This window comes from Maylandia zebra, linkage group LG3 (assembly GCF_041146795.1).
Source record: "Maylandia zebra isolate NMK-2024a linkage group LG3, Mzebra_GT3a, whole genome shotgun sequence".
NCBI classification, from domain to species: domain Eukaryota; kingdom Metazoa; phylum Chordata; class Actinopteri; order Cichliformes; family Cichlidae; genus Maylandia; species Maylandia zebra.
Window position 1 is genome coordinate 62,107,301 of NC_135169.1, and position 14,395 is coordinate 62,121,695.

The window sequence follows — 14,395 nt, forward strand, 5'->3', positions numbered from 1 at the left end:
CTTTTATTTTCTGTTTATTTTGAAAGAGTTTTGTGTTTATTATGTTTAGTTTCACGTGTCCTGTCATTATGTTAATTGTTGTCAGCTGTTTTCCCCATGTGATTCTACTTCCTTTGCTCATTCCTTATGTGTATTTAGTATGTGTGTTCTCAGTCAGTGTCAGATCGTCTGTTAACCTCACCACAGTTTTCATAGGTTTACTCCATTGTTTCTCTGTGTTTTCTAGTTTATTCAGTGTTCACAGTTTGTCATAGTTTTTCACTGAGTGTCACAGCCTTTTTGTTAATGCAGCGTTCATAGCCTCCTTAGCTTCCCTAGTTCCTTGTTTTTTCTTCTGCAATCAGCAGATAAAGGCTCGCTTTATTTTTGAAACTACGTTTTGTCTCCACCGTGTCTGCATCTGGGTCTACCTCTTTCCTCACACCGGCGCACCCCGCCGTGACACACTCTCTGCTGCTCTTCTACCCAGCCAACCCGTCTCATCTTGTTCCGCAACATCAAGAACATTGATATGGACATTCTCACTACCAGTTTGGACAATGTTCAGATTCCTGACTTCTATTCCACTCCTGATGATTTGTTGTTATATTATAATAATTGTCTACGCACTGTCCTTGATTCTCTGGCTCCTGTAAAAACCCACTCTGTTTCCTTCGCTCGCTCTGCTCCCTGGTTTACCTCTGACCTCCGAGCTCTGAAGGCCAAAGCTTGGCAGCTAGAGCGTAAATATAAGAAATCTGGTTTAACTGTTGATTCAGAAATCTATAAATACTACGTACTTCAGTATAAAGACTCCATCAACAAGGCCAAACAAAGCTTCTACTCTGGTATTATCAGTTCTTATGAGGATTGCAAGGACTCTGTTTTCAGTTCTTAACAAACTACACTGAACAAAAATATAAACGCAACACTTTTGTTTTTGCTCCCATTCCCCATGGGATGGACGTAGAGACCTAAAATTCATTCCAGATACACAATATAACCATCCCTCCCAAACAGTGGTCACAAGTCAGTCCAAATGTGTGGTAGTGGGCACATCTGCTATATTGAGATAATCCATCCCACCTCACAGGTGTGCCACATCAGGATGCTGATCTGACATCATGAGTAGTGCACAGGTGTACCTCAGACTGCCCACAACAAAAGGCCACCCTGGAATGTGCAGTTTTTTGCGCTATTGGGGGTCTGGGGACCCAGAACCGGTCAGTATCTGGTGTGACCACCATTTGCCTCATGCAGTGCAACACATCGTCGCATGGAGTCTATCAGATTGTCAATTGTGGCCTGTGGAATGTTGGTCCACTCCACTGCAATGGCTGTGTGAGGTTGTTGGATATTCGTGGGAACTGGTACACGCTGTCGTATACGCCGGTCAAGCACATCCCGAACATGCTCAATGGGTGACATGTCCGGTGAGTATGCTGGCCATGCAAGAACTGGGACATTCTCAGCTGCCATCTGCCCTGTACAATGTGAACCACGATTCATCCGTGAAGCGCACACCTCTCCAACGTGCCAGACGCCATCGAATGTGAGCATTTGCCCACACAAGTCTGTTACGGCGACGAGCTGGAGTCAGGTCAAGACCCCGATGAGGACGACGGGCATGCAGTTGAGCGTCCCTGAGACGGTTTCAGACAGTTTGTGCAGAAATTGTTTGGTTGTGCAAACCAATTGTTCCAGCAGCTGTCTGGGTGGCTGGTCTCAGACGATCTTGGAGGTGAACCTGCTGGATGTGGAGGTCCTGGGCTGGTGTGGTTACACGAGGTCTGCGGTTGTGAGGCCGGTTGGATGTTCTGCCATATTCTCTGAAACGCCTGTGGAGACGGCTTATGGTTGAGAAATGAACATTCAATGCACGGGCGACAGATCTGGTTGACATTCCTGCTGTCAGCATGCCAATTGCACGCTCCCTCATTGCTTGTGGCATCTGTGGCATTTTGCTGTAAGACAAAACTGCACATTCCAGGGTGGCCTTTTGTTGTGGGCAGTCTGAGGTACACCTGTGCACTACTCATGATGTCAGATCAGCATCCTGATGTGGCACACCTGTGAGGTGGGATGGATTATCTCAATATAGCAGATGTGCCCACTACCACACATTTGGACTGACTTGTGACCACTGTTTGGGAGGGATGGTTATATTGTGTATCTGGAATGAATTTTAGGTCTCTACGTCCATCCCATGGGGAATGGGAGCAAAAACAAAAGTGTTGCGTTTATATTTTTGTTCAGTGTAATTCAACCTCCCAATGCTTTACCGCCACACTTCTATTCCTCTGAAACCTGCAACTCCTTGATGCTGTTCTGGACTACGAAAATCAATAACATCCACCAGCAACTCAGATCAAATGTTGTGTCTACGCCCTCTCGAGAACCTTTTCTCCTTTTTGAGCCATTTTCCACTTTTCATCTTCCTGATTTATCTGATATTTCCGAGTTCATATGTAAATCAAAGCCTGCCACATGTCATCTTGACCCTATGCCCACGGGGCTTGTGAAATCCTGCCTCTCTTCTTTACTCCCACTCATTTCTGCTATCATTCACTCTTCTCTCACCACCAGTATCGTTCCCTCCTTATTGAAGACTGCTCTAGTCACTCCTATACTGAAAAAACTTCTTTAGATCCTAACAACTTTAACAACCTCCGTCCGATTTCCAATTTACCCCTCATTTCTAAGATACTTGAAAAAGTGGTTGCAGCTCAACTTCATGTACACCTGGTTAATCATAATATCTACGAGAGATTTCAATCTGGTTTTCGCTCATGTCACAGTACAGAAACTGCTTTACTTAAAGTCACTAACGATCTTCTAATCGGAGCTGACTCTGGTCTTCTCACCATTCTCGTCCTTTTAAATCTGAGCTCAGCCTTCGACACCATTTCTCACTCTGTACTTCTAAGCAGACTTTCCTCTCTCGGCATCTCTGACACACCCCTCGCCTGGTTTCAATCATATCTCCTCGACCGTTCCCAGTTTATTCAACTAAGATCATTCCGCTCTCGTCTATTCCCCGTCACCTCTGGTGTACCCCAAGGCTCAGTTTTAGGCCCTCTTCTCTTTATAATATACATCCTCCCTCTAGGTACCATTTTCCGCAAAGTTGATCTCAAGTTTCACTGTTTTGCTGATGACACCCAGTTATATCTCTCTTGCAGACCTGATTCCTCCCTCCCACCTTTCTCCCTTTCAGAATGTCTATCCGAGCTAAAATCCTGGTTTATCTCTAATTTTCTAAAGCTCAGTCTGGATAAAACTGAGATCCTCCTTATTGGCACCAAATCCAACCTTTTGAAGGCGAACCATTTCTCACTCACCATCAATAACTCCACAGTTTTCCCTTCTCCTCAGGTTAAGAGCCTTGGTGTCATCCTAGACAGTTCACTTTCCTATAAATCTCACATCAATAATCTCACCCGTTCTGCCTACTTCCATCTACGCAATATTAACAGATTACGTCCTTCTCTTTCCACCCACTCTACGTCCATTCTTGTCCACAGTCTTGTTACCTCCCGTATTGACTACTGCAATTCTCTTTTGAATGGTCTCCCCCAAAAATCCCTCCATAAGCTTCAACTGGTTCAGAACTCTGCTGCTCGCATTATCACTAGAACCCCTCCTACCAGCACATCACCCCTGTTCTTCAGGAACTTCACTGCCTCTCTGTGAAATTCCGGATAATTTTCAAACTTCTTCTGCTCACCTTCAAGGCCATTCATAACCTCGCTCCTCCTTACCTTTCTGACCTGATAACCACTACTGTTCTGCCCGTTCACTTTGATCTTCTTCTTCTATCCAGCTTGCTGTACCTTCCTTCCGCCTCACCACCATGGGAAGCAGAGCTTTCAGCTGCTCTGCTCCCAGGCTGTGGAGCTCTCTAACCCCAGAAATTAGAAACATTGGTTCTCTCCCCCAGTTTAAATCCCAACTCAAAACTCATCTGTTTAAATTTGCATATTCACTGTGAATCCACTGTTTGTTAGTTTTATCTTGTGCTTTTGTTTTATTGTTCTTATTTTGCCATTGTTTTACTAAGTGTTTTATCCTATTGTAAAGTGTCCTTGGGTGACTTGAAAGGCGCTCATAAATAAAATGTATTATTATTATTATTATTAGCAAACGTAAAGCGTAGTTTGGATCTTCTTTAGCTGCTGGTTCAGCCAGTTTTGGTTGGAGACAGATGAAACCTGCAGCTTCAGGATCTGTGAGCTGTCCACTTTCAGCCCCGACGGCGTGTCCGTGTATGTGCCGTCGAGTGAACGATCCACGCTCTGTGTTTCCATCTTTGTGTGTTGAGCTGCTCTCATTTACTGTTTTATCTGTTTGATTGTTGTTGAAATACTTTTGGGAGCTTTAACCTGAGATTCTGGCAAAATACATTTATATTAAAAATCGATTCAGGATTGAATGAATCAACATCGCTTTATTCAAATTCAAACCATTTAAATAGGAAAATCCATTTTTTTACACCCGCCTCTAATGCTGGGTAATGTCAGCTGGTCCATGTGCAGCTGGCTGTGAGGCTCAGGGAGCGTCTACAAAGTGCAACACTGAAAGAACATCATCCATAAATATTGAGTAATAACTGGACTCTCATACAGCGAGACTCAAATGCCTTTAAACATCAGCTTATCCTGCTGAACCAAGTCCAACACTAAGTTTGTAAAAACATGTTTGTCAATCATTTTGTTTGGTTTTTGAGGAAAATGATTCAATAACTTGCTGCTATTACACAACATTTCATCATATTTCCTCATAACCCTCTTTTGTCTGACCATTTGATCCCATTTGAATTTGCAATAAAGCATCCACAGAGTTTGGTGACAATAATGTCAGTGGATGTTTGTGTGAAAGTGCTGGAAGAAAATTAGTGTGTGATGTTCTTTCAGTGTTGCACTTTGTAGACGCTCCCTGAGCACTGGTCTCACAGCCAGCTGCACATAGAGACCAGTGTTGTTAGTCCACGTCAGAAGATGACTTGTTGGAATGAAAATGAGCTTGTAGTTTGTCTGCTTTAATAATGTGACTGGAAAAAGATGTTGGACTTCAAATACGTCCATTTCTTTCACACTTCACCTTTAAAAGTGAAGCCTTGTGGTTCTTGGAAGGAAAAACAGGACTTTTTCAAGTCTTTGTCCTGTTTTTATGATAAATGTACGACTTTAATGTGAAACATTCAGAGTTTTTTCTCTTGTTGTGTTTGTTTGAAGCTGCTTCCTGTTGGCTTCAGCTGTTTGGAGTTTCCATTTTCTAAACTTCTACATTCTGAACCTTCTTCAGCTCTGAACAGATGATGAAACACTGAATGATTTCAAGCTCACACTTTGTCTAATAAACTTACATCTTTCATTCTTTATACAGATTGATCGACTGTGATTTGCCAAAGATCAGCTGTGATTATCTGGCAGCAGCACTGAAGTCCAAGCCCTCCCATCTGAGAGAGCTGGACCTGAGTGACAACAACAAGCTGCAGGATTCAGGAGTGAAGCATCTGTGTGGTTTCCTGGAGAGTCCAGGATGTGGACTTGAAACTCTGAGGTCAGTCAGCATGTTTTAGTTGTGCTGAGATGAATATGATGTGAAAGTTGTGCTGACACTAAACTGCAGACATCAGGCTGATATTATGCTGATCCACACTGAGGATCTTCATGGTAAAGTCTGTTTTCTTCTTCTCTGGTTTAGTCCATTGACTGCAGCAGAACAATGTTCACATTTCAAACAGTGAGACTCAACGTATGGCCCGCGGCCCACACGTGGCCTGCCCACCTTTCCTGATTCAGAGAGAGGGGACCCTGATTAACTGTGTAGCTTCTTCCTCACAGTTCTAAGTATCAGACACAACAATGAATAATCCACAGCTGACTGTCTTTAGCAGGTCAAAGGTCACAGCACACAGCAGACAGTGGGAAATATTATAATTCTGATCATTTATCAGCACATATCCATATGTATAAAAACAAAGCTGACACTGTGAGACTTGATCAGAGGTGTGATCATCACAGCAGAGGCCTTTGTGTCAAAGTCACTGAGGATCAAACAGAAACACATGAAGCAGATTTTCCTGTTCTGGCTTTTTATAGCAGATAACCTTCAAAATATTCTGCAGTCCATCAAAAACTGAAGCAAACCATGAATCAACATGTGAACATGAGCTGATGCTGCTGAAGTGAAGCAAAGTTACAGAGGTTTGATTACAGACACAGCTGAGAGTTTGTAATCTGTCATCATTTTAAAAGGTTTAAATTTCTTCAGTATTGAACAGCAGAAATGAGGATTTGTTTTCGGAGGCCGACAGCAGTGAACACAACAGCAGACTGGTGCGTAATAAGCAGTGAATAATGCAGGAAACAGATTTTTGAAGGTAAACTGTTCTTGAAGTACACTGGGAGAGAGAGAGAGCTGTGCAGGAAGTAAACGTCAAAGGCAGAGAGAATTCATGACTTTGACGTTTACTTCCGTCAGAGTTTTTTCTCGTGTTGTGTTTGTTTGAAGCTGCTTCCTGTTGGCTTCAGCTGTTTGGAGTTTCCATTTTCTAAACTTCTACATTCTGAACCTTCTTCAGCTCTTAAAGGATGATGAAACAGTGAATTATTTCAAGCTCACACTTTGTCTAATAAACTTACATCTTTCATTCTTTATTCAGATTGGAGAACTGTGGTTTGTCAGAGATCAGCTGTGATTATCTGGCTGCAGCGCTGAAGTCCAACCCCTCCCATCTGAGAGAGCTGGAGCTGAGCTCCAACAACAAGCTGCAGGATTCAGGAGTGAAGCATCTGTGTGGTTTCCTGGAGAGTCCAGGATGTGGACTTGAAACTCTGAGGTCAGTGAGCATGTTTTAGTTGTGCTGAGATGAATATGATGTGAAAGTTGGTTGTAGGTTTTTGAAGGTAAACTGTTCTTGAAGTACACTGAGAGAGAGAGAGAGCTGTGCAGGAAGTAAACGTTAAAGTCAGAGAGAATTCATGACGATGTTCATCAAACCTAAAGCATAGTTTGGATATTCTTTTGCTGCTGGTTCAGTCAGTTTTGGTTGGAGACAGATGAAACCTGCAGCTTCAGGATCTGTGAGCTGTCCACTTCCAGCCCCGACGGCGTGTCTGTGTACGTGCCGTCGAGTGAACAATCCACGCTCTGAGTTTCCATCTTTGTGTGTTTAGCTGCTCTCATTTACTGTTTTATCTGTTTGGTTGTTGTTGAAATACTTTTGCGACCTTTAACCTGAGATTCTGGCAAAATACATTTATATTAAAAGGATTGAATGAATCAACATCGCTTTATTCAAATTAAAACCATTTAAATAGGAAAATCCATTTTTTTACAGCCGCCTCTAATGCTGGGTAATGTCAGCTGGTCCATGTGCAGCTGGCTGTGAGGCTCAGGGAGCATCTACAAAGTGCAACTCTGAAAGAACATCATCCATAAATATTGAGTAATAACTGGACTCTCATACAGCGAGACTCAAATGCCTTCAAACATCAGCTTCTCCTGCTGATCCAAGTCCAACACTGAGTTTGTAAAAACAAGTTTGTCAATCATTTTGTTTTTTCTGAGGAAAATGATTCAATAACTAATCACCAGAGTGTGAGTGTGTGTGTGAATGCGTGGATGACTGGATATGTAAAGCGATTCAGGGTCCTTAGGGACTAGTAAAGCGCTATATAAATACAGGCCATTTACCATTTATTTACCATTTAATTTGCTGCTATTACACAACATTTCATCATATTTCCTCATAACCCTCTTTTGTCTGACCATTTGATCCCATTTGAATTTGCAATAAAGGATCCACAGAGTTTGATGACAATAATGTCAGTAGATGTTTGTGTGAAAGTGCTGGAAGAAAATTAGTGTGTGATGTTCTTTCAGTGTTGCACTTTGTAGATGGTCCCTGAGCACTGGTCTCACAGCCAGCTGCACATAGAGACCAGTGTTGTTAGTCCACGTCAGAAGATGACTTGTTGGAATTAAAATGAGCTTCTAGTTTGTCTGCTTTAATAATGTGACTGGAAAAAGGTGTTGGACTTCAAACATGTCCATTTCTTTCACACTTCACCTTTAAAAGTGAAGCCTTGTGGTTCCTGGAAGGAAAAACAGGACTTTTTCAAGTCTTTGTCCTGTTTTTATGATAAATGTACGACTTTAATGTGAAACATTCAGAATTTTTTCTCTTGTTGTGTTTGTTTGAGGCTGCTTCCTGTTGGCTTCAGCTGTTTGGAGTTTCCATTTTCTAAACTTCTACATTCTGAACCTTCTTCAGCTCTGAACAGATGATGAAACACTGAATGATTTCAAGCTCACACTGTACAGAATGGTGTACGTCAGTTTAATGCTGGGTGGTGCTGCAATAGCAACTATCCTCGGTCAGAAGGAGAGGCTGACATACAGGGATTAGATTACCGCAGGTGGAGTTTATTGGTGGTCAGATGGATGGTACAGGGAGGTATGGCATACAGTAGGAGGATTTGGAGGGGTGATATGTTGTGGTTTCTATGATTAAGAACAGGGTATACATTACAACATGAATACGGATTAAAGATTCAGGAAACTGGCAACAAATTACTCCACTACAAACCAGTCTGATAAAACTTCTTGCAGAGTTCACATTTACTAAGGCACTACCCAAAAGGCGCCACAAGAGGGCACTCCAACACAAGAGATGACCTATTTAAACTGATGCGCTTAGTAAACAGTCAGCTCCCTACTCGTGGCAGAGGGAACAAACAAAGCTGTAACAAGCCCAAACAATCAAATAACTGGGCTGCCATTGCTATCGCTAACTATCACATGTGCTAAAGGTAACTAAATCCAATACACCCAAGTAGCAGGGTAAACATCTTAAGCATGGAACATTAACTCACGTTTATGTGACGCACACCATCCCCAACAAATACAGGATGGGCTATTCGCTTCCCTTCCCAGCAGCTCTCTCCTCAATCATTAGCCCAGGAACGAACGAAGACCATCTAGCTCAGAAGTCCCATGAATCCCATCACTGCCCAGAGGCTGCTGGGTAATGTAGTTCACACTAACACAGGCTTTTCTACAGCCGCCCCTGTATTTGTGCAACAAATACAAATCATTGCAACAAGTCTGTGTTGTACTATGCGGAGGTCTCTTCCTCTGGCATCCACGGCAGGGTGACCAGCTTAACAACTGGTCGTATGTAAGTATGATCCTTTACTTGCACCTCTGTGGATTACAATGAAATGTTATACTCTGCTTTGCCAGTTGTGCCTGAAGAATGGGCGTCATGCTGGAGAAAGCTTCCTGTAACTCTCGAGCACCCCCTCTGAAATTAGTGCCCTGATCTGACCATATCTCGAATGGGGTACCCCGACGAGAGACGAATCTTCGCACGGCCATGAGGAAAGCGTTTGAGTCCAGGCTTGGCAGCAAATCCAGGTGTACACATTGGGTGGTTAGGCACTTAAAGATTATGCCCCAACGCTTCTCATGCCTCCGGCCTATCTTGATGGCGTAGGGACCAAAGCAGTCAACTCCCGTTGACCAGAAAGCAGGTTTGTGGATCCAGGGTCTCGCTGCCAGCAAATCAGCCATTTTGGTGGAAGCAGGCCTCCCCCGCCATTTCTGGCACTCTGCACATTGTCTTTGATATATCCGTATTACTTGTCGTCCTCTAATGATTCAATAAGTGCACCGTATCTCTGCAAAGACGCGCTCTGGACCAGGGTGCAACAGAATCATGTCGAAGTGTTGGACAAGGAGCTTAGTTACCGGGTTTTCGGGAGGTAGCACAATTGGGTGTATGGTGTGAGTCCAGACCTTCGGCATGTCTCAGGCGTCCTCCAACCCTTATCAGGCCAGTAACCGTATCGTACTCAGGGCAGAGCGAACAAAGTCGACTATTTAGGGCCAAAGTCCGTCCCTTCACCAGAGCCATCACCTCCTCTGGAAAACTGTCATACTGAGCTGACTTCAAAATGGCTATCTCTGCTTCCACACGATCAGAGGCGGTCATTGGAGGAGAAGCCGCCCCGTGACGCGCATGGTAAGTAGCTTTCACAAGCTCCTCCCAAGATGTGAAGTTGCCAGGGTCTGGAGTAAGAGACAGTGCCACTGTGACAAGCCCACATAGCATCCCCTTGCGCAGCTCATCCGTAGTTTCACCCCCACCAGTAGGTTGGTAGGGCCAGTGTGCCGAACTTTGTTGCAAGAACTTGGGGCCCTGAGCCCAACGGCTGGCTGGCAAAAGACTACAGAGTTCCCTCCCATTGGTGATGTCATCATCCGGGTTTTCTGCTGACGTGACATACCTCCACTGATGAGAACTGGTGAGCTCCTGGATTTCAGAAATTCGAGTCCCGACAAAGACCTTGTACCGGCAGGAATCTGACTGCAACCAACTCAGCACAGTAGTAGTGTCAGTCCACAGGATGGTATTCTGCAGTGGTAGGGTAAGCTCAGCTGCGCTCCAGTGAGAGTAGCACTGAGCTCGAGACGAGGCATGGACAATCTCTTCCGAGGAGCGACTCGGGATCTGGCCAACAGGAATGAAGTGGGGACCTGTCCGTGGCAATCTGTGGTCCTCAGATAAGCTACAGATCCATGCCCTTTCTCAGAGGCATCACAGAACACTTGCAGCTCAAAGGTGCAACTCGGAGAGTCTGTAGCCGGTGGCACATAACACCTCTGTAAGGTAATGTTTGGCAGGTACAGTAGCTCCTTTTCCCATTCTGCCCAGGTGGCACGAAGGACACCAGTGATAGGTTCATCCCAGCCCATCTCCTTTTGCCACATCGATTGTATGAGAATCTTCCCTCTAGTGGTATAGGGGATGATAAACCCTAGAGGGTCATATTGGCTGGCAAGCACCTTGTACACATTGCGCAGAGTTGGTATTGCGTAGGAGACTAGGCGATGCTTGTACCCCAAGGTATCGGTGGGTCAATGCCAACGTAAACCAAGCATTGACTCTTGTGGATCAGCTTGGTTAAAGGTCAGCCAGAGCTCACAGCTGTCAGAACGGGCAGCAGTAGGCAGATGGGACACCACCTCTGGCACATGACTAGCCCACTGCCATATCTTAAATCCTCCCCTGGTCAGTAGCTGTCTCATTTTGTCCAGTAGCTGTTTAGCTTGGCAGGGAGTCGGAAGAAACTGGAGACAATTGTCCACATAAAAAACTGTGTGGACGGACTCATACACATCTTCATTCCCCTCACGGTGGTCTCGCACATGCCGCTGTAAAGCGTAAGTGGCACAGCAGGGGCTGCAGGTCGTACCAAATGTTAACACTCGCCATTCATACACATCAGGTGGGTGCTCCTGTTGTCCATCCCTCCAAAGAAAGCAGAGCAGAGGCTCATCTTCGGGAAACAGGCGCACCTGATGAAACATGGCCTTTATGTCACCGCTTATGGCCACAGCATGCTGGCAGAATCGGATTAACACACTAAGGAGTGAAGGGCTAAGCGTGGGCCCTGGCAGCAGGAGGTCATTAAGGGCAGTTTGCTGGTACAGGAAGGAGCAGTTGAAGACTAGGCGGGCTTTGTTGTTGTGATGCACAAGATGGTGTGGAATGTACCAGGATTCAGTGGAACCATGCACCTCCTCCGCAGTGAACTTTACTACATAGCCCACCTTCTCCAGCTTTTTGATCTCTTCGCTGTATGTCTGTGCTCTGCTGGGGTCCTTGCGTAGCTACGCTCATTGGCTCTCAGAAGAGCCATGACAGCCTCTTCAGGTGCCTTCACCTGAGGAAACTCTGTGCGGCGAAGCAAGGGAGTAGCATATCGGTGGACTCCCTCCACCTGTACTCGGACTGTCCCTGATTCAAGGATGTCGATTGCCTGCTGGTCCTCCTTTGACCTGGTGACCTCCTTTTCATTCCTAAACGGGAGTACATCAAGCTCAACATCTTTGGAGAGCTCTGATGTCTGTGGGAGGAATGATGAGTGCAAGCATGCCTGTCCAGCCACTGGATGTGGAAGACTCTTGGCAGGTCCCTGCAGCGCCCACCCCAGCTCCATGCAGACTGCTACTGGCCCTCCAAGTGGTCCACGAATCACCGGGCATACTGGAGTGATAACGTGCGGGTGATCTGATCTAATCAGGATTATAGGTTTCACCTTGCTGAAACCTGTGAGGGGAAGTCTTTGTAGGTGACTGTACTTCCTTTTAAGTGTTTCCACTGGGCAAGATTGCTCTGCCAGAGCCAGTTGTTCTGCTGTGAATGCATTTAGTATTTGATGCCTCACCTTCAGCTTAGCTTTAGTGGACACCTCCAATGATATGCTTCCCCCATGCAGCTGCAGGACATCCTGTCTGATGGTTTGGAGGGCCAGAGCCTCATCTGTCGGGGCTAGGCCGAGGAACTTCACAGCAACTGGCAATATTATGGTTCTCTCTGAACCGTCATCCAGCACAGCATAGGTGTCCATGGTTTTTATTACCATTGTGGAGTTGAACTCTTACCACCTTCAACATCACTCTCCCAGAGTGACTGGGATGGTCAACATAGATGACACTGGATGCTGTGCACATGGTCAGGATACTGGGGTTCTGCTCTTTAGCCTTGACGAGGCCATGTAACACAAGGAGGTGTTGCTCACCACAGGTGCTGCAGGGTTTCTTGAGCGTGCAGTTGTCAGCAGAATGGTTCCGGCCACACTTTCAACATTTATTCTTGTCTCTGATCCAGTCCACAACCGCAGCCACATCCAGCCAGGAGAACTCATTACATCGACTCAAGTAATGCTCTGTCCTTTCACAGAAAGGGCAGTAAGGCTTGAAACGTTCTCTTTTCTTCTGCATCGCAACAGCCTTTGGACCTGGATGGGCCACAGCAGGTGGTTTGGTGGCCGTGGTTTCAGGTCCATAATAAACAGAAGCCAACTGGGGTTTGTGTTTTGTATCCCAGTGCCTACTGACTTTCCCCGCCAACCAGGGCATCTCTGAGGCATACAGCTCCGTGGCCCGTCGGGAGACCTGCATTGCTTGGGTCTTGCGCTCCAACCACTCGGCTAGATCGTAGAGGGTATAAGTGCGATTTGATCCAGGCCGCAGGATCCCTCGGTTAAGGCAGCACTCTGCAAAGTTATCCCGATAACTCAGAGGGAGTTTGGTGAGTAATCAGTCTACGTGGGATCCACAGTGGAGTTCGCTCTCTGCCACCCCGTCCATCGTGGTAAGCATCCCCACCAGACTGGCAAGTGACAGGGAAAAGGCTTCGAAGGCTTGTGAGTCACCTGGTTTTACGTGTGGTGTGCACAGGATGGCGCTGAGTTCACTCTGTGCCAGTTGTCTTGGCTGACCGTACTTCTGCTCAAGAGCCCTCATTGCACTAGTATATGAAGTTGGGTCATGGATGTAGCGTTTAGCCACTTGGAATGCACTTGGGAACTTCAAGTGATCTAGCAAGATCTGATACTTATAATCCTCGGACAAGTGCTTGTGAGGCCCAAGAACACTATCCAGTCCTTTCTTCAGTAAGGCTTACGGAGGCCATAGGAGGATGCAATCACCATTTCCAACATACTGGGTTCTGAACTTGCGTGGTTTGCTGCGGGGGGCATACCTGGCTGAGATCTAAGCTCCTGTGCAGATAGCACAGGTTGGAATGAAGCATAACGAGGCTGTTGAGGAAGAGGGCGAAGTGGTGGGATCCAGGGCTGGAAACCCTGAGTGAAGTCCTCCTTTGCATTAGAAGGTTGCATAGTGGCCGCCTGAACCACTAAGGGAGGGTCTGGTTGAGGTGTCTGCGATGGCACGGGAGGCCCAGACATCTGTATTTCCTGTGGAGCTACAGCTCTGGCTACAGCAGGTGGAGCAGGAGTTGCTGGATGCACCGGTCTGAGAAGATAGTCAGGACATGGTGAAGTGAATCTCGGGGCAGACGCTGATCTATCCATAGAGAGCACTGTGGGTGACTGCCAGGAAATGGGGCTAAAGGAGCTGACATCACACGGACGGGCCCTGTACTTCTCTCCCCCTCCTGAATTGATTTAGGCTCCCTTGCTGTAGGATTTTGTGTAGAGACAGCTGAAGCCATTGGTTCCACCTCCATTAATGTCCCCTTTGGCACTGGAGAGGTGAGCTGCTCTAGTCGCTGCACACGTTTGTTAAGGTCGCGGGACTTTGCTAAAGTCACTTGCAGGGATGATGATGATGCTGGATATTAATCAGACAATCCTCCATTCTTCGCCATCTTATCTCCTCCACATCCGGCCTCCTTGTGTAGTGGGAGTCTGACGGTGCCATCATAACCTCCTCTGTTAGATTGGGTGACAGCCTTGGCCCACGGGTATGGTAGGACAACTCATAGTCCTCAGATGTCCAGGGATTCGATGGATCCTGATAGGACGGGGACTTCGTGAATCATCCTGATATCTGGAGGCAGCCATGTCATGCAGGTGCACCACCTCCGGCTCGA

At 46.1% G+C, this 14,395-nt stretch overlaps 2 protein-coding genes across 5 annotated transcripts in view; one reads left to right on the forward strand and one right to left on the reverse strand.

Annotated features, from left to right (window-relative positions):
* LOC112432493 (NACHT, LRR and PYD domains-containing protein 12-like) overlaps nucleotides 1–14,395 on the reverse strand; it is a 773,783-nt gene that overhangs the window by 255,652 nt on the left and 503,736 nt on the right. The gene's annotated exons all lie outside the window — the stretch shown is intronic.
* LOC143416885 (protein NLRC3-like) overlaps nucleotides 1–14,395 on the forward strand; it is a 127,189-nt gene that overhangs the window by 103,040 nt on the left and 9,754 nt on the right. For 3 of the 4 annotated variants that reach the window (XM_076882534.1, XM_076882536.1, XM_076882535.1), the window contains exons 7-8: nucleotides 5,365–5,541; nucleotides 6,647–6,823. In XM_076882534.1, coding sequence (XP_076738649.1) covers nucleotides 5,365–5,541; nucleotides 6,647–6,823 — 354 coding nt within the window. Of the gene's footprint in view, nucleotides 1–5,364; nucleotides 5,542–5,685; nucleotides 6,260–6,646; nucleotides 6,824–14,395 lie in introns of those variants that run through there. The other variant, XM_076882537.1, reaches the window with a different exon arrangement.